This window comes from Mustela lutreola, chromosome 4 (assembly GCF_030435805.1).
Source record: "Mustela lutreola isolate mMusLut2 chromosome 4, mMusLut2.pri, whole genome shotgun sequence".
NCBI classification, from domain to species: Eukaryota; Metazoa; Chordata; class Mammalia; order Carnivora; family Mustelidae; genus Mustela; species Mustela lutreola.
Window position 1 is genome coordinate 9261695 of NC_081293.1, and position 26308 is coordinate 9288002.

Genomic DNA, 26308 nt, shown 5'->3' on the forward strand with positions numbered 1-26308 from the left:
TCATTACTAATGGTCAGAACTCACCATCCCTGACTCAGCACCTCGCTGGCAAACAACGGGTCTCACTCAGATGCAGGTTCCCCCCGGACAGAACCTGAGAAACATGGACAGTGCCAAAGCCGGGCTTGCACTCGGCCCGCCAGCTCTGCAACGCCGGCCCTGGGGAGGTGCCGTCACTTACTGTTGCCTGTTGAGTCCCTGTTCTGGGATTTTGAGCCCTTCTCGGCAGATCCCCCACAGACCTGATAGCAAACTGCATTTCAGAGATCGGCCAGAGTTCCCAAATGAAGCCCCTGTCCAAGGACAGGCATGAGAGTGACCGGGCTGTCGCAGAGGGTGACAACATCCCTACGATCCAGACCCAATACACCACGTCCTGTCGGGCCAGAGGGGCGACAGCATCTTATCTCCCGTTTCACATCACCATCTGGAAGGTATTAGCACCACCATCCTTCCTCACAGGCGCTTGGTTTTTCCTCCTCCGATCCCCAAGTGCACATGATCACATCATCGGGTCGGAGCTAAGGCCAAGAGCTCAGCTCAGATGGAAAGTCACATGCAAGCTAGAGGGAAGAAAGCACTTGGACGCTGCTGCCCCGGGGAGCTCAGCTCAGTGCGTCGGGGCACTGGACAGCTGGCCAGCAGAGGGATGTGCTTCGATAAGGTAAGCCCGGGCAATGGGAGACACAAGCACACTCCCCTGACAGTCAGCGGCCGCCGAGCAGCAAAGCCCAAATCCAAGGTGCCCAGACCAGCTTACAAATTGGCTGGACACTCCAAGGCACGCCCCTCGAGCTATTTCTGGTCTCCCTGCAGATAAACCAGCATGTGAAACCCAGCCCACGAGAGAGTGTGAACAGCCCCTTAAACACTGCTGACCTTCACACGTCCAGCTGGGGGCTGGCTGTGCACAGTTAACCCTGAACAGGGGTAGCCATTCCTTTCCAGTACATTCTCACCCTCTCTCCCTCCATAGAGCAAACCTGTGCTCACAGAGGAAAATTACTTTTAAGCTCGACCCAAGCAAAACTGTCTACTTAAGAGAGGAGAGGTCATAAGCACCATCCCAGACCTATGTGAGGGCCTCTGTGGCGGGTCAGGAATTGCCACCAGTCACCGGTCACCCAGTCACCTGGGTCCTGATTCCTTCCAGGCCCGCCCAGGCACTGGTGACAGAGACTGCAGACAGGGGGAGGCAGAGGACACAAGGAAATGCCTCAGATATCCAAGATTCAAGGATTTCTTCAGCCCAACACAGTGAAGCCGCTCGAGGCCCGTGAAAAACCACCACAAGAACATCACGTGATCATCTGAAGTATGAAATTGTCAATATTTGAACATGGCCGATGGGGGCCTCCATCTCCTAGGAGCCGGCTGGTCTGGAACCTCAAAGGCCCTGAGCAGGCGCAGAGATGCACCCCGATTGCCTACGCCTGCTGGGAACGGGCCGTGTCGTTTGGATTTGTCGGCATGTACCTTTCACAGATCTCTTTTAAATGGCACAAAGGAATTCTGTTATTTACTTTTGATTTTTTGAGAGTCTGTTGTTTAGAGAAGAATTTTGGGTTATCCCTTTTCTTTAAAAAAAAAAAGGTTTATTTATTTATTTGAGGGAAAGAGAGAGGGAGAGACAGAAGGAAAGGGAGAAAATCTCTGCAGACTCCACGCTAAGCACAGAGCCGGATGCAGGGCTCAATCTTATGACCCTGAGATCATGACCAGAGCCGAAGTCAAGAGTCCGACGCTTAACCAAGTGAGTCATCCTGGTGCCCCTGGGTTGATCCATTTCTAAATTAAAACAAAAACAGTAATACTTCCACTCTGTCATTCAGTTCTTCCTAAGGAGCTTGCTTACATAAAGATTCAGCTAACTCTGTGAGGCAGCAGAACCCACTCGGGCTAACCCACAGCTGAAAATCTTTTTGTGCATCGGATGCCGCCAAAATAAACGAAACGACTTGGGAGCAAGAGGGAAAACAGAAGCTGTAAGTTAGGATGCATTCCCTGTACTTCCAACTTCAGAACTTTCTGAACTGGAGGCTCTGACTCTGGGCCGGAGGGACCACCTGTGCTCCCGGCACTTTCTGCCGATGACAGAAATCAGAAACCCCAGCCACCAGCCGGGGCAGAGGTCTCCAGTCCTGGGGAGCTGCTGGTAGCCAGACAGGGGAGGAGACCAGCATCTGGACAGGACCACTTTCCCCCATGGTTCTCCACGTGTGGAGCCCACACCAGCAGCACCGTCACCGGGGAAGCTGTAGGAATGCCGAGGCCGGGGCTGCTCCCCAGGCCTCCCCAGTCAGACACCTTAAGGCCAGGGCAGCCACATGTGCTGTAACTGGCTTCTTCTGGTGCACACTGGAGTCTGGCCTCCATGGACTTGAGTCAGTTGACAGGCTGCCCCGCGGTGTCCAAGGGAGCACTCCGGGGTCTAAAGGGACCCTCGGCTGGGATTCCTGACTAAAGGAAAAGCTCAGGAAGTTCTGGGACATAAGCAAACTGCCCTGCTACTCTGTTTATTAAGTGTTGTACCACTGCAAGGTTTCATCTAAACGATTCTGTGGCTTTAAAAACATTTTTCAACGTACTTAACAGATGGGAGCATAAGCAGCCAGGGACACACAGTCATCTGCAGAATGTTCTTAACGGTCTGGGCCCGGGGCGGCCCACAGCACAACGGGAAGCTCAGCCCGTAAAAGCAGGTTCCCAGGCTCCTCCCTGAGCAAGGAGCACTCTTGGATGTCCTCCAGTGGTTTTCCTAGAGGAGATGGGGTTCTCCCCAATTCCTTCTACCTTATTGGAGAACTGCCTCAGAGATGGGGATGCCATCTCTCTTTTTCCCTATTCAGAAAGAAGACATCTTGGGGTGCCTGCGTGGCTCAGTTGGTTACACAGCTGCCTTCGGCTCAGGTCAAGATCCTGGAGTCCCGGGATCGAGTCCCACCTCAGGCTCCCTGCTCGGCGGGGAGTCTGCTTCTCCCTCTGACTTCTCCCCTCTCATGCCCACTCTCTCTCTCATTCTCTCTCCCTCTCACACAAATAAATAAATAAAATCTTAAAAAAGAAAGAAAGACAGAAGACAGCTTATGAAGGAAGGATACAGCACCAAAGAATGGACAGGGAATTGGAGGGAGGGACATATATGGCTTAAAGCAAACCCTCCAGCCCCATTAAAAATTTTTCTTAATTTCTAAATTTAAAGTACCAACCCTGCTCCTGAGGGGGGCAGCCCTCTAGGGGGACGGTCACGTGTCTGCTCTGCCTGCTTCCTCCCGCCCCCATGCCTCTCGCTCCGCCTCTCCTGCCACTACTCTCAGCAGGAGGAGGAGGGGCATCAGAGGAGGGTGCTAGTGTTCCCCTCAAATCACAGTTTGGAACCCTAATCCCCAGTGTGCTGGAATTAGGAGGTGGGGACTTTGGGAGGTGCCCAGGACCAGAGCACCCCCACAGACAGGATTAGCGCCCTTCTCAAAGAGACCTCACCAAGCTCAGCCACCGCTTCCCCTACATGAGGACACAGCAAGAAGTCTGCAATGTGGAAGAGGGTCCTCACCCGACCACTGGGCAGCCAGCCTCCAGACCTGGGAGCAGTACATTTCCGCTGTTTCTGAGGCCCCTGGTCTGGGATGCTTTGTCACAGCAGCCCCAGCGGGCCCAGACGGGTGGCCTGGCCCCGCAGGGCCTCGGCCGACGTTGCTAACAGTCCCTGCCCGCCCAGAATGCCCTTCGTAGTTACTCCCACTGATCGGCAAGGTCAGGTGCAGCTGATTCTTATTATCCACGAGGTTACATTCTAGAAAGGTGTTACAGACACTGAATTAGCTAGTTCTGAACCACTGTCCCCAGGGGCTATGCTGGCTTGGGTTCCTGCAAGTTTCTGGTCACAGCTCTTTTGTCAACGGGTCACCACGTAACCCAGTGTTACGTGCATTTCTGTGTGAAAACGCCTTATTTACTAGACATCATTGAGTTCACAGCCAACAGTGTTGGCACCCCTTATGCCCAGGCTGTTTATCTAGCAGGAGTAGCCCCTACAGAAGGCACACCACAGCCTTCCTGCACCGAAATGCACTCCACAGCATTTCAGCAACTCCACTTGGGGGCCACTGTAAGCAGCAAAACCATGAACGAAAAGCACAACATGAGGGGCACCTGGGTGGCTCAGTGAGTTAAGCCGCTGCCTTAGGCTCAGGTCATGATCTCAGGGTCCTGGGATCGAATCTCGCATCGGGCTCTCTGCTCGGCAGGGAGTCTGCTTCCTCCTCTCTCTCTCTCTCTGCCTGCCTCTCTGCCTACTTGTGATCTCTCTCTGTCAAATGAATAAATAAAATCTTAAAAAGAAAAAAAAGAAAAGCACAACATGATAAAAACCGTGGCAGTAAATATACCAGGAGAGGACCCTTGTTTCCGGCACGAGAGCTGGAATAAGACAGGGCCTCCTGCTCTACCCCAGCTGGGCACATGTCCGCCAAGCACCCCCGAGTCCCTCGCTGCTCTGTGCACACTCCCGGAAGGCCATGAGAGAGCTGTGAGCACTGATCGCGGGGTCACAAACAAACCTCAGTGAGAGGCAAATTCACGAAGACGGAAGCAACGAATAAGGAGTATTTTGAGGAAGCGGCCGGTGACCAAAGCCAGCCCAATCCCTGCTCCCATCAGCACGGCCCTTTTTCTATTAATTTCCAGTAAAATCCAGACAATGCACCTCCGGACAAATGTTCAGTAATGCTGGCCAGGCACCAAAGTCGCTCACTGGACTCTACCTGAATCTGTCCACTGGGAGATGAAGCTAGAAAGCTGGGCACGTTCTCAGCATTGAGAAAATCTGTACTTAACCCCGGGTTCCTTCCTGCATCCTGTGATCCCTCTCGGTCACGGTGCGAGGTGACACAGCTTCTCTACGATGCGTCACCTTCCTTGGACTTGAAAGAGGCCAGGGATGTAGGTGGAACCCCAGGCGTCATGGAAGGAGGAAACGGACTCTGCTGGTAGCCAGGGAGGCTCAGAACACAGGCTTGGCAGACACGCTGAATCCGCCTCAGATCCCAGTGGGGCCGCTCACCAGCACCGGGCCCTTGAACACACCAGTGTGACTGAGCTTCGGTTGGCCCCGATGTTAAAGGGCAAAGAGGTCCAGGACAGAACCCCTCACCTCCTAGGGATGTTTGTTGGAGTACTTAACGGGGACACTCGATGTGACATGCTCCGTAAGGCACCTGGAGCAAAGGAGGCTGCCTTGCGTGCAAAGAGCAGTCCTCACTGGAGGGTCTGGGACACATCACTTAAAATACAGCCTAAGTTGGGGCGCCTGGGTGGCTCAGTGGGTTAAGCCGCTGCCTTCGGCTCAGGTCATGATCTCAGCATCCTGGGATCAAGTCCCGCATCGGGCTCTCTGCTCCGCAGGGAGCCTGCTTCCTCCTCTCTCTCTCTGCCTGCCTCTCTGCCTACTTGTGATCTCTCTCTGTCAAATAAATAAAAATAAAAAATCTTTAAAAAAAAATACAGCCTAAGCGCTGGGCAGGGACTTTGGAAACACTGATCAAGACCCAAGGGCACTTCAGTTCTTCTTGGAGCCACAGAGCTCCCCAGCCAAGTCCTCCTGCATCCAATGCTCAGAAAGCTTCCCCCTCGCCACTCTGGGTCCCTCTGTAAAATGGGAGGATGAGGAATGATCTCAGGCCCCTTACAGGCTTCACTATGGGAGGGCGTGCCCCACCAGCTTCCCAGGTCGGGGTCAAATGGGAGCAACCTGTTCACCATGGTTTCCCTAGTGCCGTGAAACACTGCAAACGGGGAGCTGTTTTAGTGATACAAACATAAATCAAAATGTCTGTGTATAACACCTTAAACTTATACAATGTCACATTTGTATGGAAACAGAAAAGACCCCAAAGAGCCAAAGGAATGTTGAAAAAGAAAACCAAAGCTAGTGGCATCACACTCCCCAATTTCAAGCTCTATTACAAAGCTGTCATCATCAAGACAGTATGGTTCTGGCACACAAACAGACCCAGAGATCAATGGAACAGAATAGAGAGCCCAGATATGGACCCTCAAATCTACAATCAACGAATTTTCAACAAAGCAGGAAAGAATGTCCAACAGAAAAAAGTCTCTTCGACAAATGGTGTTGGGAAAATTGGACAGCCACATGTAGAAGAATGAAATTGGACCATTTCCTTACACCACACACAAAAATAGATTCAAATGGATGAAAGACCTCAATGTGAGAAAGGAGTCCATCAAAATCCTAGAGGAGAACACAGGCAGCAACCTGTGACCTTGGCTGCAGCAACTTCTTGCCAGATACGTCTCCAAAAGCAAGGGAAGCAAGGGCAAAAATGAACTATTGGGACTTCATCAGGATAAAAAGCTTTTGCACAGCAAAGGAAACAGTCGATAAAACCAAGACAACCAACAGAATGGGAGAAGATATTTGCAAATCTCTTATTCAATAAAGAGGTAATATCTAAAATCTATGAAGAACTTACCAAACTCAACCCCCAAAGAACAAATAATCCAATCAAGAAATGGGCAGAGGGCATGAACAGACATTTCTCCAAAGAAGACATCCAAATGGCCAAGAGACACATGAAAAAGTGCTCCACATCACTCGGCATCGGGGAAATACAAATCAAAACCAGTGAGATACCACCTCACACCAGCCAGAATGGCTAAAATTAACAAGTCAGGAAATGACAGATGTTCGCAAGGATGTGGAAAAAGGGGAATGCTCCTCCACTGTTGGTGGGAATGCAAGCTGATACAGCCACTCGGGAAAACAGTATGGAGGTTCCTTAAAAAGTTGAAAATAGAGCTACCCTACGACCCAGCAATAGCAATACTGGGTATTTACCCTAAAGATACAAATGTAGTGATCCAAAGGGGCACATGTACCCGAATGTTTACAGCAGCAATGTCCACAATAGCCAAATTACAGAAAGAGCACAGATGTCCATCAACAGAAGAATAGATAAAGAAGATGTGATAGACACACACACACTCACACAATAGAATACTACTCAGCATCAAAAAATAAAATCTTGGGGCACCTGAGTGGCTCAGTGGTTAAAGCCTCTGCCTTCGGCTCAGGTCATGATCCCAGGGTCCTGGAATCGAGCCTCACATTGGGTTCTCTGCTCGGCAGGGAGCCTGCTTCCCCCTCTCTCTCTCTCTCTGCCTGACTCTCCACCTACTTGTGATCTCTGTCTGTCAAATAAATAAAAATCTTTAAAAAATAAAATAAAATCTTGCCATTTGCAAAGACGTGGACAGAACTAGAGGCTAATACACTAAGCGAAATAAGTCAGTCAAAGAAAGACGATTATCATATGATCTCACTGATACGTGGAATCTAAGAAACAAAACAGAGGATCACGGGGGAAGAAAGGGAAAAATAAAAGGAGACAAAATCAGAAAGGGAGACAAACCATAAGAGACTCTTAATCATAGGAAACAAACGGAGGGTTGCTGGGGGGGGTGAAGGGGTGGGGTAACCAGGTGATGGACATTAAGGAGGGCACGTGATTTAAGGAGCACTGGGTGTTATATAAGACTGATGAATCGCTGACCTCTACCTCTGAAACTAATGATACACTACATGTTAATTAATTAAATTTAAATAAAAATAAAATGGGTATAACACCTTAAACTTATACAATGTCCTATGTGAATTAAATCTCAGTAAAACTGGAAAAAATGTATCTGTATACATGACATAATCCTTTATGCATACACTTGGGGAGTGGGGTGGGGAGGAGCGGGTGTGCACAGAGAGATGGCATGTGTGTGCGTGTGTATTAGCATCTGAGCCACGTCCTGGGGCTGACTCTGAGCAAGTCCGGGTCAAACACAGTAAGTGCCAGTGGGGTTAAGAGCAGCAGACGTGGACGTCCGCGCCGGCTGTGGGGCTGCCGGGGCATGAAGGGCAGGTGAGGGAAGACCCCGCCGGCCAAACCCGTTCGCCAAGCAAAGGCCCAGGACCTGCTCCCGTTCCCCCTTGCGCCGCCTGCTCCTCTCTCCTCCCAGCACCCCCAGAAGACAAAACAAGCAGCTAACGCAGCTCGTGTCCTGGGAGGTCAGAGGCAGCTAACCAAGTCATTCCTTGGCAAGGTATAAATAGCACGTCCTTTCTCCCAGAGGACTTCTATTTTAAACAGGGGCCCTCGAAGATCACAAGGGAACAAATTTCTAAAATGCTGGTTGGGGCAGGGTCCTCCTGAGCTACTAAGGAAGGGGCCCTAGCCCTATGTAGGGGGCATGTAGACCTAGGTAGAGGTGGGCATGCAGGGGAGGGGAGGGAGAGGTGGGAGGCAGCCGCAGGGCCTGGGCCCCGGGGTCCCACCACCAGATGCAGACCCAGCCCCCATGTACCTCTGGGCTGTCACATCCCTGGAGACCCGGCTGAGGGCATCACGGTGGTGTGAAGAGGCAGCTAACAGTGGGTTTTCCAGGTCCTCAAGGGCAGCTGGCTGGATGACATCATCTGCTACATGTGACCTGGGGAGAGGAGAGGGAAAAACCAAGGCTCAGAAATGTTCCCAAAAGTTTTCAGTGTGTTTGAATAGCACATTTTATGCGGACCGTGAGCAGGGCCGAAAGTGAGGGGTCTGCTGCTACTCCAAGTGCGGCCCACAGGTGGCGCTGGCCCAGGAGGGCTTTGTTAAAAGCAAAGAAATCCAGGGCAAGTTTGGAAGCCTGCAGAGCGACCTGAGAGAGTAATTTCGTCTGCTGAATCTAATTATAAAGGTCAGGATACTGCAAAACATCCTACAAGGCACAGGCCAGCCCCACCACCAAGAACTACCTGGCCCAGAACGTCAGTGATGCTCAGGCTGAGAAATCCTGGCCACGAGTCTTGTTCCATTTTCTAGGAATTGTATTTTTTAAAGTTTTGATCTATATGCACTAAAAACTTAAAAAAAAAAAAAATTTAAGGGGTGCCTGGGTGGCTCAGTGGGTTAAGCCTCTGCCTTCGGCTCAGGTCATGATCTCAGGGTCCTGGGATTGAGCCCCATATCAGGCTCTCTGCTCAGCAGGAAGCCTGCTTCCCGCCTCTCCCCCACTTCTCTCTGCCTGCCTCTCTGCTACTTGTGAGCTCGCTCTCTCTGTCAAATAAATAAATAAAAATATAAAAAAAATTTAAGATCCTATTTTTAAGTAATCTCTACACCCAATGTAGGACTCAAACTCGCTCCAGGATCAAGAGTCACACACTCCACCGACTGAGCCAGCCGAGTGTCCTGAAACTTAAAAGTAACACTGGCCCTTCATCTGTTGAGAAGGTGGACACCAGACAGCCTCCAAGAGCAGCAGGCTTTGCAAGTTCAGAAGGACACGGGTCACTGTCATACACTGGTCACACTTTAGCTCACTCGGCTGATTAACCCCTTCCATAATCAGGTGCGTCTTACTAGCTCATCAGGGAGACCATGAGTTTGTCTTTCTGATGAACTTGGCCCTGGGCAGGAAGTGGCAGGATGATCTCTTTTATTCCCTGAGCGGAGAGCAAATGCATACAGGCTCTTAGGCCAAACAAGAAAGAGGTGGGCCAAGCCATTGGAGTTGAGAGTCTCAGGAAAGAGTCATTTTTAAAAAATGCTTATTTATTTAGTAACAATTGTAGTAGACACTAAGAAGAACCATACCGATGGCTAAGAGCATAAACCAGGAGGTCTGGGCCAGTGGTGGGAGTAGGGAATATTTCCTTGTGGAGTGGTAAACTGAGGCCAGACAGCCAGCTTGGTGATAATGACTACACGCCAGGAACTGTTAATCTAAGTGCTCATGGATGTCACCACTTATGGTCCTCACAGCAGCCCTGTGAGGTGGGTACTCTCGCTATCTCTTCTGATGGATGTGGAAACCAAGACACAGAGAGGCTGAGTAACTTGTCCTTGGTTACACAGCTAGTAAGGGGGCAGAACCAGGTTACAAACCCAAGCCTGATGCTAGGGACCATGTTTTTAACCACCACTCTAGGATGTGTCCCAGAGGTTGAAGAGTGAGAGAAACGGAGAGTGTGTAAGGTCAGGGAAGCCACCTATCTGAAATTCCTGAACCAGGAAGGAGTTCAGCATCTGGGAGCAATGAATGCAAAAGGTCACTCTTGCAGGAGTGTGGATGATGGAGACTAGGAAGGGGAGAGGTGGACGAGAGCCAGACCCCACGGCCAGGTCAAGGGACTGGATCCTAAGCCAAGGAACGAGGCCCAAATCTGCGACAAAGTGCTGCCCTTGGCCTTGAGATGAATGAGAGGCGGGGAGGGTTAGGCTGAGTTTCCTACGTTTAAGTATGAGTTTTAAGTATGTTACGTTTTAAGTATGAGTAGACCAGCCCATGCCCGCGCCCACCCCTTATTATTCATCCCCGTGGACCCTGTGATGCTCCGTTCCTCCTCCACTGTTCCCATCCACCATTCCAAATCCCCCAGCACAGGATCCCAGGGCCCTGGGACCGTGCCCACAGAATCCGAGAGAAACGGGTACAAGGGAAAAGAAGGAAGGAGCCAGCCTGGAGGGGAATCCTCAGCTGCAGACACTAGCAACTTTCCAAAGTCAGAAAAAAACCTGAGTGGAAAAACATTACCCAGGAGCTTTGGCAGCACACACTGAAAGCCATAAAAGACTTTGTTTCCTTCAACACAGTCGTTGTACTTCCAAGAATTTATTTTAAGGAGATGATTCAGGGTATGAGCAAAGATGCTGATCATAACTGGGACCATCATAGCAAAAAAACCAAACCAAAACAAAAAAACTAGAAACCACCAAAATGTCCCCCAGTAGGGGACAGCTGATCACATGAAGGCACAACTGCAGAATGAGCTCGTTAGCAGGTATTTAAAAAGATTAAGGTAGATCTCCGTACAGCTACAGGAAAATGTATCCATTGTTAACTAAAAAGAGGTTTTAAAACTATCAGGGGCATGACCCACATTCATGTGCGAGTGTGTACTGAGGTCTGTGAGCGTGTATATATATACGTACACTTATGTATAAACACACATGCAGGAAGTGTGCAACCAAGTGAATGAGTACCCAGCAGTGAGGGAGGATGTGTGGCAAGGTGTGAACAGTAATTCTCCTTCCGTAGTGAACTTAGGAGTGTCTTCCTAAAAGATTTTATTTTTACATAATCTCTAGGCCCAACCTGGGGCTCGAACTCACAACGCTGAGATTGAGTCGTATGCTCCCCCGACCGAGCCAGCCAGGCACCCCATGAGTGTTTTCTCCTGTTGGATTTATCTCTGTTTTCTAGTTGGGTGCTGACCATGCCCTGGTTTTATAAGCAAAATAAATAAGAAAGCATACATAAGGACAATTTTAAGTGACAGGGAAGAACTTCAGTTTGTGCAGAACTCAGGGAAAGTTGTCAGAGATGGGATAATCGCAGGAAAGCCCACTTTTGTATTCACATTTTCCATGGGGAGGACCCAGACTTGTCCGGCTCATTCCGTCCTGAGGCAGAAGTGCAGCCACACCTGACTCATCAGGCACTACCAGGACAAGGACGGTCCCAGGGGAGGATCTGGGGAGGAACAGGATATGGCCTGCATATTCTACAGGGTGGCTTTTTTATTTTAACTCTTTGGGAGGAATTATGTCTGAAAGCACATAGGACACTTCTCTGAATTTTCTTTCTTTTTTTTTTTTTTTTAAGATTTTTTATTTATTTATTTGACAGATCACAAGCACGCAGAGAGGCAGGCAGAGAGAGAAGGGGAAGCAGACTCCCCGCTGAGCAGAGAGCCCAACGCAGGGCTCGATCCCAGGACCCTGAAATCATGACCTGAGCTGAAGGCAGAGGCTTTAACCCACTGAGCCACCCAGGCGCCCCTTCTCTGAATTTTCTGGACAGAGAATCTTGAACACAATGAAATGCTTTCTCAATGAAACACAATCAGCATCTTGAGTAACTATGATGTAAGTGACAAAGTATGCTATGGCACTAAAACCACAATTGTCCATGAAATCGAGAGGGCGTGGCTCTGGACAGGCCCCACCTTGGGATTTCAGTCAGGTGACTTCTCCGTCTGTGAAAGCAAAGGCACTAGACTGCCCGGTCCCCTAGGATCCCCCCAACTGAGTCTCGCCCCGCACTCTCTGGCTATCAGCCACCACTTCTACTCACTCACCTGCCTCTTCTCTACTTTGGGCCTTCAGTTCTCTGCTTCTCTAAGACAAGGGGCTGAGGGTGTTTAGAATAGTGCGTAAACCAAGAGTTACTAAGCACAGATAAAGGTTTATATACCATACATCATTATAATAATTTTAAAATATAAGTGTACGTGTATATATACACATATTAGCTTGAACCACATGAAACTGCTAAAAAAAAATTATGAAATTCACACTGTACCAGCAGCTCTAAGGCGTTTTTGTCTCACTTCCTAGTGACCCAGCTATGTTCCCGATGGCTAAGAATGGGGCAAAGCTGACTTCTGGGTCAGTGGAGGGATTCCTACAAAGCAGCTCTTCCCGGGCCAACTGTAAGAGGCTATAAATGGCTTCTAAATTCTACCAGTGCTGCTCCTCAGACTAGAGTGACTGAAATATTTTTCAGAGGGGGAAAAAAAAATCTGTCCGAGATTTTAACCACCAGCTGCTGCCGCCAGCTGCCAGGACCAGCCCGCTGTAAATTTTGCCAGGCCAGCAAAGGGTTGATTTTCCACTGGAATGTCAGGGAGGGACCTTTGCATCAACAAGTGCTTCTCCAAAGGGCCATGAGTCACCCTAGAAGGAGGTGGGGAGGGTCTGGCTTCAGAAAGGAAAGCAGTCACACTCCCGTCTAAAAAGCCAGCACCTCGAGCTCTACACACAGGCTCTGTGTCCCAGAAGGGCCCCAGGCTCAAAGTCCTGGAGAGTCACTGAATAGTGATCACGACTGACACCAGTAATGAGAATGGGAGGTCTGGGAGGTGAGGGACGTGTTCACACCTTGTTGGCGATGAGGGTGTCACAGGTGTCCAGCCAGCTCCAAACTCGTGGAGCTGCGGACAGGCACTAGGCACAGCTTTTATTCAATCACACCTCAGTAGGGTGGTCTGAAGAAGGAAGGGGGCCGCACCGTCCAGGGCGGACAGGTCGGTCAACAGCACAGCGGGTTCAACGTCTGAAGTAAGGAGAACAACCTGCCATAGAAAACCAGGGTTCTCTCGGGCGGGGCTGTCTGGAAAGGCCCCTGAGGGCTGGGGCAAGCCAAGAGTTTGACAGACCCAAGAATGCAAGGAGCTTTCCAGATTAAAACAAAACAAAGCCTTCACCCTCCTCTCTTTCTGATGGTTCAGATGGAAAGCCATTAGGATTCTCTTCCCTCCTCGTGAACAGGGCAAGGAAGGTCCCAGAAGGGACAGAGGCTGCCCCTGTGTTACCCACAGGGAGGGTGATGGGAGCCAGGTCCCCGCAGTCAGAGGATTTGCATATACAAAAGGTGATTAGGCTCCAAAGCACTCCCAGAGCTCTGTTGCAGTCCTGAGGTGTGTGAAAAGCAGAGCTGGGTGTAGGGGTGAGTGTGTGCGCACATAATCGTCTACTTCCCAGCTCCCTCTGCAAAGAGAGGTCAGTCAAAAGGACATTAAGAATTACCTCAGGGGCGCCTGGGTGGCTCAGTCACCAAGGGTCTGCGTTCAGCTCCAGTCACGATCTCAGGGTCCTGGGATGGAGCCCTGCATCGGGCTCCCTGCTCATGGGGAAGCCTGCTTCTCCCTCTCCCACACCCCCTGCTTGTGTTCCCTCTCTCACTGTCTCTCTCTCTGTCAAATAAATAAATAAAATCTTAAAAAAAAAAAAATTACCTCAAAGGGGCTGCTGCTGGCCAAATCTGGGACCACTGGGGCATTAAAAAAAAAAAAAAAAAAAAAAAAAAAAAACAGACACTAATGGGTTATAACCCATCAAGTAAAGTAAGAATCCATGGGTTCACACAGATATGAAGGCGCACAAATGCACAGTGGGAGGGGGAAGGAAAAGTTCCTCTTTCCACTCCAAGACCAACTTGGAAACGCAGGAGGAATGACGGAAGCCAATCACCACTCAAGGGCTGGAGAGTGGTGGTCACTTTAGGTAGCCATCGAACTACGGTAGGGCAGGTGGGTGGTTTAAAGGTGGTCTTGGACCCACCTACGGGTGGAGAAACCAGGGAGGCGTCAACCTGACCCGGTGTTGACCAGGAATGCCAGCCCCGGTGGCGGGACAATCATCACACTGTGCTCGGGGACAGGACCCGCTGGAAAGGGCATAGCTTCACATCTGTGGGATGACTGAGTAGAATGGCCAGCCAGAACCTGGTCAGGAGCAAACTCTGGGTAGACACCGGTCGAGGGGTTTTTCCAGAATGAAAGAGCTGTACTCTCAAAGGTCACAAAAGACAAGGCGAGACTGAGGACTTCTCCCAGACTGAAGAGGGTCCACAAGCATACAGTTGAGTATGACCCAGGGTTTTGGACTGGATCCTGGATGGGGCAGAAAAAGGCACAAGCTAGCCAGTCTGGATGGATCCTGAAGGCTAGGGGTGGCATCTCAGGGCCGCACTGGTCTCATTCTGGAGCATCCTTGTTTGGGGAAATGAACACTGGAGTGTTTACTTTGGTTTGTATTTTGGAGGGGGACAGCTTCATGTTTGCAGCTGGCTCTCAGATGATCCAGACAAAGAGAGAGGATCACACAGGGGAGGGACCAACTACCTCCTGATGAAGAGTGTGCAACTGAGGCGCCCGGGCAAAGGGTGAACAGGAGCACTCGCCTCTCCTTGTGGCTTTTCTCTGCTTGGAAATGAAACGACAACTTTCCGGACAAAGGCATGCGAGGACACAAACACACCCCAAGACCCCAGAACTCAGTGTGGGTTCTAGAGGACACAGCAGGGTGTGTGATAGGGCCGTCGGGAAGGGGAGCTGCAGACCCACGCCTGGGCAGCTGGGGCGCAGGCCAGCGTGGAGAAGGTCTCAAAAGTCAGGCCAAGAATCTGTTGTTTGGGCGGCAATGGGAGCACCGAGATTTGAGCTGCGGGGCAGCAGAATATCTGGGAGGTAGCACTCGGTTCCAGAGCACAGAATGACTGAAAGGGAGAAGAAATGCAAGCCAAGCCGGGGAGTGGTTCAGGCTCCAGGGAGTGCTGGTGGGATCCTGGATCCTGGCGCATGCATTAGAGCTCGGATCTGCTGTGCGGGAGGCTTCGTGCTGCCCACCAACACCAGGTGTTGGGGGTCGGGGGAGGAGATGGAGAGAGAACAGAGCTGATTCCGATTCTGAGTATCCAACTGGCCGGAGAACCAACTGCCTGCCTCCCTCGTACATGATATCTTCATATTTATCTTTCGATGAAGTCAGTTGTTCAGTTTAAAAGAATATTCATGAGGCACTGGGGGGTGCCTATGTGGCTCAGTGGGTTAAAGCCTCTGTCTTCAGCTCAGGTCATGATCCCAGTGTCATGGGATCAAGCCCCACATCGGGCTCTCTGCTCAGCGGGGAGCCTGCTTCCCCCTCTCTCCCTCTGCCTACTTGTGATCTCTGTCTGTCAAATAAATAAAATCTTAAAAAAAAAGAATATTCATCATTCTAAGTAATAACGTCAGTGAGGCTGTGGTTTTGATGCACTACTTTTCCTTTTTTCTAATATATAGGTCTTAAAATGACCGGGCAGCACCCAGACTCAGTGCAAGGCCCCTTGGGAGCTACGCAGCACACGCTGGAAAACACCGGGGCAGCTCTCAACGACATGGCGGAAATAGAGGCCCGCGCAGCTCACATCTGCTCACTCCAGTTTCAAAAAGAGAAGCAAGGCCTGTCAATAAACCAGCAAACTGGAATTTTCCTAAATCGCACATCTTTATGAACTGTTGGTCTGTTGCAAGCTTGACCCGGCCAGCAAAGGGCAGGAGCCACAGTAACGGCCCATAACATATGGAACACATCGGGGCACCCTCTTCGGGGCTCCCTGTTGGCGTTCGGAGACAAGAGCTTCGTCCTCTGGCCTGAGGAGCGGATACACCTGAGCTCTGCTTCTGCTGCTTCTCAAGAAGCTGGGCTTATCAGGCATCTACCCGTGCTCAGCACAAGCCATGTTTTGCTGTACTTGGTCTCCGTGGAGAACAGTGTGCTCTTTCGTGATCCAGGAAACAGTGAGGTGGGACAAGTCTGACCCGGCCATCTTGAAGGCCATGTACAAGAGTTGGGCTCAACAGATAAGAGGATTCCTAAAACCCAGACTTCCACTGCTCCTGGGAGCAGAGGAGCGTGACACCCTGACAGCTATGGGGGTGACGAAGGTCTCAGACACACTGTTTTTTGCTGCTGATGATGATATTTTGGCAAATGCCAAACATTGTAACAGATGTAAATAAGTTCAATGAAAGACTGACGATAACAGTAAAGAATCATGAGTGGCTAACATTGTTGAGTGCGGACCGTGCGGCGAAGAGCTGTGCACATTTTACTCTCCAGCCCTCCAAAGGGGTGAAAAGTGGTCAGAATTTGAACCCAGGTCCCAAAGCACAGGATCCAGGCAACCCCACAGGATGGGGGTCCTGGCTTGATCCAAGAACACGAAGAGTCTCCCATGTGCCTCCAGAAAAAGCAACGTCTGAGAGATCCTAGAGTCCATGTCAGGGAGAACACAGATTTTCTACTCCCATATAAGAAAGTCCAGCAATTTAAAGATTTCCCTTCAGTTAAAAATAAAAATTTTAAAAAAATACTAATTCTTAAAAATAACTTAAAAAAATATACACAGCTACTTGCATTTGCATAGTATGTTAGATCTTTGCCAAATGGTATGTTTTATCATTCTCCATCATACCCTATGCAGTTGGCAGACAACTTAATTTCTAGAATAGGAGACCAAGGCTCACAGAATTAAGTCACTTGGCAAAGAGACACAGTGGCAAGAACCCGGGCCTTCTGCACTGAGCCTGTCCCCGTTATAGGAACCCACGGTGTGGCCCCCAGCTGTTCTCCAGCAGGCACGGCCACCATTCTGTCCCAGTTCAGCCGCAAATAAAGGCGTGGGCTTTGGAGGCTCCTGGGTGGGCAGGGACCATGGGGGTAGGGGAGGAGCACTGTGGGGCAGGAAGAGGGGATAGGCCAGCTGCGGGATTGTGCCTCCAGCAAGAGGAAGGGACCCTCCACCTTGTTCCCTGGGATCTTCCCAGCCCCGACTCAGCAAGGAAAACGCTGACACCGATGGGGATGAATGAGCCCCAAGAGACAGAGCCACAGGGAGGCAAGCCAGTATCATCAAAGAGGTAAGAGAGTTCCAAAGAGAGGGACACAATGTGACATTTTACAGACACTTAACACTGAACATCTGTCCATTTCAGTTGGGAGCTGTGTTCTTCGTATTTGGGGACTAAACATTTTTTGCACACTCCTGGTAAGCCCTGGGCCTGGTACTGGGCCTTTGCCGATAAAGAAATAAGCCCCCCCCCCCACCGGCCTCCCGTCTCCCCAAGAGGCAGGATGGATGGGGCTAGGGGCTGGAGGCTGGCCCCCCACTCCAGAACTAAAGAGCTGTGTGACCTTGTGGAAAGTCTCCTCCGTGCCTCCGTTTCTCCATCTGTCAGAGAAGACAATGGTAGTCCCTGCTGGGACAGGGAGTGGTGAGGGTTGAGGTCAGTCCCGGAACTGTCCTCCAGCGAAGGACCCAGCCATAAGAAGCGCTCCGCAAAGAGGCAAAGGATGGCCTCGTTCATACAACCCCAACGGGTACACCATCTTCCCGACAGAACACCCCGCGGGCGCTTTTTCACAGTCCGCACGCCTGCCTCCCCTGCCCATGCGTGTGCCCCGAGGGGTACCCACGGCTCCTTCACCCCCGCCCCCAGGGGCTCTGTGTGAACATCAGCACAGGTGGTGAGATCGGACTGAACACAGGTGGCCGGCCACAAAGGGAACCGACGTCTATGAGCACCCACGATGTGTCAGGCACCGGACAGGCCCTTTGTCACTGAGCAGCGTGAAGCCCATTGCACGAAGGGCAAATGGAGCCTCTGGGCAGGGCAGTCACTCTACACAGGGCCACGCTGAGCTGAGCACCGTCCTCTGCTTGGACTCCAGACCTCACAGGCAGACAGGATGCATGGCCTCAAGCAGCAGCTCTCTCATGGACGTGCAAGGATTAGTGACAGGCAAAGAAGCCTGGGGGAGGGGGGGCGGGGTCTGCCTTCCCAAGGAAAGCAGGTGAACAGCCAGCACGGGGCAGCTGGGAGGACTCCCCCGGCCCTCCCAGGCTGCAGACGCCTCCTCCGTCAAAGGAGGTTGGGACTGTTCGTCTTCTGTATTCGCTTCTGGCCCAGAGATTCTACCAATCTGCAAACTTTGAGGCTCTAGAGTTGTGTCCCCTGGCCTGGCTGAAGGGATGACTTGAAGGAAGCCCTGGATAGTGCCCCCTTGGCCGGGGGTCAGGTTCCCGGTTAGGACCTAAGGATGGGCAGCAGGGGGTGACCTGCTGACCCAAGGCTCCAGCCCCCAGGAGATCTGGTGGTGGAGCCGAGGTGCAGTGGGAGAACCTTCTTCTCACATACAACTTAATCACACCTTCAACATGGCTATCAATCCAACCCCCTCGGGGCTAGGGAGCCCAAGGACAGAGGCTGATGACAAGCTCAAAGGGGAGGAAGTCATTCCAGGAAGGACAAGACAGGGAGGCAGTAACCCACTGTTCTTTTTAAAAGATAAAGAAGTCACCCCACCCAGGTAGTGGGAAAAGCCATGCGGTCAGGTGAGTGAGGATGAAGTTGTCCCCCAATCAAAGGGACAAAATCAAGAGAAGACACCTGTCCAGAGGACCAAGGGGACCTCCTTCTCCCAAAAGCGCAGGGAACCCACAGGTGTGTCGACTCCACCAGAACACTGACACAGAAATCACACGGAGTCATCCGTGGGGTGGGCGGCAGCGAGTGTGGTGTAGACAGTGCAGGCTCCAGACGCAACAGAGCTGAGCCTGAATCCAGCTCTGCCATTTCATAGTCCTGGGCAAGTGCGCTAACGCCACTGAGCCTGTTTCTGACCCTGGTAAATGGGGACAAATTGTATAGCTTGGAAGGATTGTTAAAAGAAAGCATCTGGACAGCCCGGCATCCACCCCGTGATTGGTCCTCACCCGACAGTCCGCGTTTAGTAAACACGTGTTGGCTGTACAGATGCTTGGAAAGTCACAACAACACGAAGGTGTTCCCAGCCACAGCCGGAGCTGCCCGGCTGTCGCCTACTTTAGGCCAGAGCCGGCTTTCGCTCTCCTTTTCTCGAGCCCAGGGCAGGCCTCTTAGCTCGCAAACAAACCAGTCTGAACGAATGCCTGGTGTGTTTTCACACAGACAAGGCAAAAGGTTAGTTGTTGGTTTTTTAGCACCTTGCTCAGTCCTTGGTTTCCTTCGATGGTCACAGATTTTTCCCTGGCTCTAGAACCACACGAGCAGCACAATGGATCCCAGATGGCTCTCCCTACACCCAGAATGCAAGGTACAAGGAGCAAAGGTGTTCACCCCGCAGTTCTAGAGGGGGTGCCGAGGCAGACAGTCACCGCCCCTAGAACCCAGGAGATGGCTCTGCCCAGCACGGTACCAGGCCCAGGGCACCATGGGTGTCCCGTGGCTGAGCACAGGACAACCTAGAGCTCAACTCGGGAAGCCGTCAGATTCAGCTTGCCGGGCCAGGTAACTCCCAGGTGAGCTTCAGGGAAGACATACAAGGGGACATCGGGTCTTTGCCTGTTGAGTGGGAAGGCGGGAGGGGGACCCGAGGCAGCCACAGATCAGAGGGATAAAAGGAGGGAAAAGATGCTCCCACCCCCGGCACGGGCCAACCCCTTACAGCCTCTCCTCAGTTTGGAAGGGGGCCCTGTTAGGAAAACTGGCATGATGGGAGCCACCCCGTGCCCTCAGGAGCGTAAGCCCATGCTCTGAACACCGCGGGGGGCCCCCAGGCCTCCAGGCCCCACGGGGACACAAGCACACCAGGGGAGAGCGCGGAAGGGACCAGAAATGGTCAAATCTGCTCGTGAGCTCGGGCAGCAACTGCTGCTTCTTTCCACTTTCCCCCCAGCTGTGTTCTCTGTCAGCAGAACTAAAGGGAGTTTCCTATTCTTTTACTTTTACTTGTTTTCTGGGGAAAATATAAACGAGCCATTAAGCAAGAGGAAGGACGCGGCAAGGGGCCGGAGAGCCCGCTTCCGAACACGCCAGAACCGCGTTCGCCAGCAGCCTCCGAACACGCCAGAACCGCGTTCGCCAGCAGCCTCCGCATTTCCGCTGGGAAGTAATTCCCGTAAAAAGAAGCTCGCGGAGGTCGTAGGAACTCCACCTCCCCAATCAAACCCCTTTCATCATAACCAGGTGAAAAGAGAACCAGAACCTTCCACGCGCACAGCACTCCACGCTGACCCATAACGGCACTTGCCCCCACAGTCCCGTGACCCAGGCAGGCAGGGATACATGGGCTGGTGTCCCCCCCAATTGGGAGATGGACGTGGAGACACAGAGACCGTTAGCGACCTGCCCAAGGACACACAGCTGCCAGGGGTGGGGCAGGGACTCAAATATAGGAGCTCGGTCTCTAAACTGGGCGCTTCGACTGGGCTGCCTCTCCCATCCCAGGGAAAACCCATCCTGGGAACTTGGCTTTCTCTGAACTGGCCGCACTGAAAACCCTTACCAAGTGCCAGGCATAGACCGGACGGGACCAGGAAGGGAAGGAGGACAGAGCCAACCCCCAGCGTACCCGTAATGAAACCCCCACTGCAGATGGCTGCTCTCGAGGCCCTGGCACGCTTCGTGGCCCTACTTTTAGAGCCACTTCCCTATAAACTTTTGTTCTGCCAGGTCGTTTTCTTCATGCCTTTCCTTTCTCCTGAATGGTTCCATCATCCTTGGGCCGTTTTGTCATCTCAGTCAGTTGCTGTGGAAATGATTCCTGAGGTTATAAACAAGGGACCGTGCTCTCGGTGGGGGAGAGACAAAACCCAGCCACCGAGCCAGATGTCACATGCCTCGGTCACAGGCCACACTGGGAGAGACCAGAGCACCCAGCCTGTGGCCTTCCTCTTAGACTTGCTCTTCTGGTCAGGGAGAGTCAGAGACTGGACCACCAGCCTTCTGGACCTTCTCATTGTGCAAAAAGTATCATGGCCTGTAAACCCAAACCATAGTCAGCTGGCGGCGGACCCGAGTCCCAGGAGAAAGCACACACATGTGCACACGTGCACACACACACACACACATGCTCTTAACCCAGCCTCATGGACACCTGCAGCCTGCGGCCCAGCAGGCCCCCACTCCCCATCACTGCTCTTCCCAGTAGAACTGGTCTCTCTCAGTTCCCCAAACCCTTGCAGGGTCCTCTCCAGGGGCTCCAGGGGGTGCTACTGGCATTTGGGGTGAAGCAGTTCTCGGTCGTACAGGAATGTCACATGCATAGCATCACAGACCCTCACCAGTGATGGCCTCTCCAGGCAGGGTGACAACAAGCACCCTCATAGACTTTCAGCCATCCCCTGCTGGGTGCTAGCCTCGTCGTAAAGCCTGCCCAGTGTGTGTGTGCTCTGCTGAATCAATCTCTCTCTCTCTCTCTCTCTCTCTCACGTATGGCTCCGCCCATGTCATTCCTGTGGCATGTGCTGCAAACTCCCAGGTCCTCCCTCAAGCCATGTCTGTCTCCATAGAAATGGCCAACATAAATAACCACAGTACAAAGCAGGACGAGACCCCAGAGGCCTCAGGACTTAGCTGAGGGAACAGGGCGCCCAGTGCCCGGGGTCCTGGGTTAGAGGCCCACCTTCATATGTGACTCTGGACTTCTGTGAGTCTCCCCTTGGGCATATGTAACATGCAACTTGGATCTTTAAGTTTCCTTCCTGCTAAGGTATTTTTAGCTGAGTTTTTTAAGTGCTCAAACTCAGAGACAAAAAAGATGGAAGTAAAGAGAGGGACCAGAGGCCAGTTCCTGGCACGTTTCCCAGGGGGGCGCATTTGCTCCCTGGGTCCCCATGAGCAGTGACACCCACGTGTGGGGGTCCTGCTCCATGTGCCTGGCCAACCTTTAGATGAGGGACTAGAGACAGAGCAGGGGCTGGGAGGCTCGGGGAAGCTGAGAGCCGGCTGTGGCATCTGCACATGGGTACTTCCTGACCTATTTCCTGCTCAGACTGTCCTCCGAGGAGAATGCCTGAGGCCAGGGCAGAGTCTGTGAGAAGGAGCCCCACGGGACTCACCTGCCCAGCACAAGAGGCCCCATTCTCTCCAAGAGCTCCCAGCCTGAGCTGGGGATGAGAAATCCCACGGCTGGAGGCTGGGCGGTGGCCCACTCCCGAACCCCCAGGGTACCCTTCCTCCAGCTCCACCAACTTCAAAACCGGCCAGAGAACAATGGTGAAGACTCAATTTTTAAATATGTAAGTGATTCAGAGTGGATGAAGCCACAGAAGAAACCAGCCTCGGGACACGGCCCCAGACGTTTCCAAAGTCACTTCCAAATACTACAATGAAAACAGCTTTTGAAATGTGGCTTCAGAGTGAATCCCAGAGAAGTAAGAACAGAGAGTTCTCTGCCTTCTAACAAAGCTCCGCCCTCTTCTGGCATAAAACAGAAACCAGCACCAGGACCCTTGATTGTCCAGTACAAGGGGGCGGGGGCTTGGGACCGCAGCCTGCAGCCCTGCACACACCCTCTGCACACTAACCTGGCCCCCGGGGCTGCCCTTCCATTCCCACCTCCCCAGCCCACCCACCCCTGAAGACAGAGCTTCTCACAATGTCTATGTGTATTTAATGCCCCCCCCCCCAGCCCGGCCACAAGGTCCTGTCCCAGCATCTGACACAGCCAGAAGATAACAACTAGGACAACACTGAGATCCTGATGATGATGATGGTGGTGAGGCCACTTTAAGCAAAGACAAGCGCTGAGGACAACAAACACGGCCCCAGCCGAGCCGCAGCCTGCAGCCTGCGCAGGCAAGCGGGACTCCTCAAGTCGCTTTCCCAGGACGTCCAGAGGCCAAGGAAGAGTCACGCCGCGAGGCCCGGGAGTCAAGGACGCCCAGGGGAAACTCGGCAGGTCACGTGCTCGCCGGCGCCCTGAAGTGCGCTCGGCCCCGCTGACGTAACTACTCGAGAATTTAAAAGTCCCCAACTCGGAGGAAATGCAGTGCAGTTTGGTGGCTCATTCACGCGCCGCGGTGGACCGCCGCGGGTGACCCCGCTCGAACTCGGAAGGAGCCCCCGCGGGGGTGGCGCGGGGTCGGGCTACGGGCGGGGAGCCCCCACCCCCCTTGTGGGCGCTGACCCGGGTCCCGGACCCCAGCCGCAAGTGGGGACTCCAACGAGGGGTGGGGACCGCGGCCCCGGGTCCGGACCCCAACAGCTCACCCCTGGGGGACCCCAGGTAGGGTGAGAACCCGGCCACGCGCGCGACTCCAACCGCGGGGGGAGACCTCGACCATGGGCGGGGACCCCAGCCGCGGGCGCGCACCCCGACGGGTCTCACGGACGGAGCGAGCCTCTCGGGCACACGCCCGGGACCCGCCGCTGCCCCGCAGACACACTCCTCTGCCAGCAGGGGACACAGATGCGTGCTTCGCCTCTTTCCTGCCCCGAGCCAGTGCCTCTTGGGGGAAAGCTAGAGTGAGCTCCGGCCACCACTTCCAGCACGCCTTTGTCTGGCGGCCAAGGTCCCGGGGACGGCCGTCTCCTCCCTGACCCCGGGCGCCCCTCCCGCCCGCGGCCGCGACGCACTTACCGGCCCGAGGCGTTCGCCGATGACTCGCGCGGTGTCGCCTTCCTTCGGGGACGCGACTGCCAAAATGCCCCGAGCGGCTGAGTTTCCCGAGCCGAGCGGCGGCGCGCGGAGTGCCCCCCCGGTCCGGCCGGGCGACGCAAACTTTCCCGGGGCAACGGCGCGGGGCGGGCGCGGGGGCGGCGGGGCCCCCGAGGGTCAGGCAAAGTTGCAGCACAAAAGGCCAATGACTGGGAGCGCGGCGGCGGCCGGGCCAGGCTCCTCCCCCCAGCTCTCGGCGCTCCGAGCGGCCCGCGCGCAGCCAGCTGCTCGCGCAGGGCGCCCGCCGCGCTCTCCTCCCGGGCCAGGAATGCGCGGGGCGGGCGGCGGCGCGCCCAGGAGTCCCGGGGCCCGGCGGCCGCGCGGCCAACCGCGCACCGGCGCAGCCGGACCCACGACGCAGCGCGGCCGGGCCGCGGCTCCCGAACGCACGGCGGGCTGCTGCCAGCACGCTCTGCGGCGTGACCACTTGTCACAGGTCTGAGTTTTTCCACGGCGCTTCCCACTACGCGGGGCAACGGCGGGGAAGGCACCGTGCGAAATGCCCGAGGCCAGGCGCGGGCCACGTGTCCCAACACGGGGATCCACACACGCTGTGGAGCGGGGAGCAGGCCCCGGAAAGAAGGTGGGGACGAAACGGTGCCTCACTAGTTCCTGGAGCCAGATTTTGGCTCTTCTTTCTTCCTCTGCCTCGAGCTAACACCGCCTGACCACAGACCCTTAGAGAGCGCTGTGCTCTACAGTTTGCAAAACTCCATATGCCTCCTCCCCGGCTGTTGCACCCTCCGTGGGAGGCAGAGACTATAAACACAAACCGCTTCCCGCTGCTATGTTTCCAGGGAGCCCGTTTCTATCTGGGAGTTGTTGGTTATATTTTTTCCCTTCTGGAGTCCCACATCAACTCCTCTGCTAACATCGACCTCATACCCAGAAGTGGCGCTTACCTGCACCCTGGTAACTCGGCAAGGTATCACCTTTCCTAGGGCTATTCCTGCAGCTAGGCAGGAAGAAGAAAAAGAACTAAGAAGAGCCTGTGGCTATATGTGGATGCCAGGCTTCCTATTTTAAGTTTGGTTTCAAGAAGCATTGCTATATTTTATATGCAGGGACCAAAGGGCAAGAGACTCACCAATGACTCAACGCTTCCTTTCTTCCTCTTAAAGAAACAGATGCCCAAGGTTTGCCGGCCCTAAATGAGAATTCTATGTAGAATAAAGAAATTGACTTTTATTACCTTCCTCTAAAAAAAAAAAAAAGTTTTTTTTTTTAACACCATGCTTTTAAGAGCCACGTTTTTAATAGAAATTTCAGTAGATTCCTTGTTCACAATGGGTATTAATGTACCCATTTCACAAATGGGATAACTGAGACCATAATAGGCTAATTTGGTTAAATGTATACCATCCACTATTGGTAAAGTAAGAATTGGGATGCCCAAGTTTTTTTTTGCTTTTTCGTTTTTGGTTTTTTCCTGTGTCCTTGTGCCCTAATTCCAGGTCACACCCATTTAAGGTTGAGGTATTAAGCTCAAGCACTCCAATTAGGCCAAGAACAAAGATGCATTTGAGGAGCCAACCCTTTCACATGGAACAGCCCCTCCCCACTTGCTGGGTGCACCTCTTTCATGACAAAGGATGATACCACTCTGCTTTGAAACCCACTGGTGTGGTCAGCCAGATGATGTCCTCCCACTGACGATGTCCACATCTTAATCCCCATGGGCTGTGAATATATTAATTTACAAGGCAAAGGGGAATTAAGATTATCGATGGAATTAAGGTTGCTAATCATCTGACCTCAACATAGGAAGATTATCCTAGATTATCCAGGTGGGGCCCCATGTAATCACAAGGGTCCTTGGAGGTAAAAGAGCGAGGAAGAGGAGAGGTCAGGGAGGGAGGTAACAACAGAAGCAGAGACAAAGAGAGATATGAAGATGCTGGGCTGGCTTTGAAGGTAGAGGAAGGGCACCGTGAGCCAAGAAATGTGGCAGCAGAAAAAGCCAGGACATGGACTTAAAGGAACGTACTCCCAACAATGTGATTCTAGTCCAGCAAGACCCAGGTCAGACGTTTCACCTACAGAACTGTAAGAAAATAAATCTGTATTCTCTCAATCCATTCATTTGGTGGTAATTTATCACAACAGCAATAGGAAACTGACACAGTAGGTATCTATCTGGTCATTACTACGATTTACTCTTCTTTGAAGGGCTTTATGGAAGTATCTTGGATTCTAGAAATAGAGACATAGAGTCTAAGATCACTCTTTGCAGGAGAATGCTCTGGCTGAGCAAGGCGTGTCCCCAGCCCTTCTCTGGGGCATCTCCATACTCTAACAGTGCAGTGGGGTTGGGCAGCCGGCGGCAGACAGAGCCATGGTCTGGTTTAGGACATACTCTATTAGAAGATGAAGTCAAGAGTTCCCAACTTCACAGGGGATGGAGAGTCAAATCCTGCCACCAGATAGAGATACAGCCACGCTGGAAACTCTCCGCCAACCCACTGAGCCCTGGTCCGAACTACAGCCAGACACACTGGCCAGATGGC

General features: G+C 52.7%; 1 protein-coding gene across 17 annotated transcripts in view; it reads right to left on the reverse strand.

The window, feature by feature from the left end:
- The window catches only part of TACC2 (transforming acidic coiled-coil containing protein 2), a 210284-nt gene that overhangs the window by 99222 nt on the left and 84754 nt on the right, over window positions 1-26308 (reverse strand). For all 17 annotated transcript variants that reach the window (XM_059172976.1, XM_059172970.1, XM_059172967.1 and 14 more), the window contains one exon: window positions 8374-8499. In XM_059172976.1, coding sequence (XP_059028959.1) covers window positions 8374-8499 — 126 coding nt within the window. The remainder of the gene's footprint in view (window positions 1-8373; window positions 8500-26308) is intronic.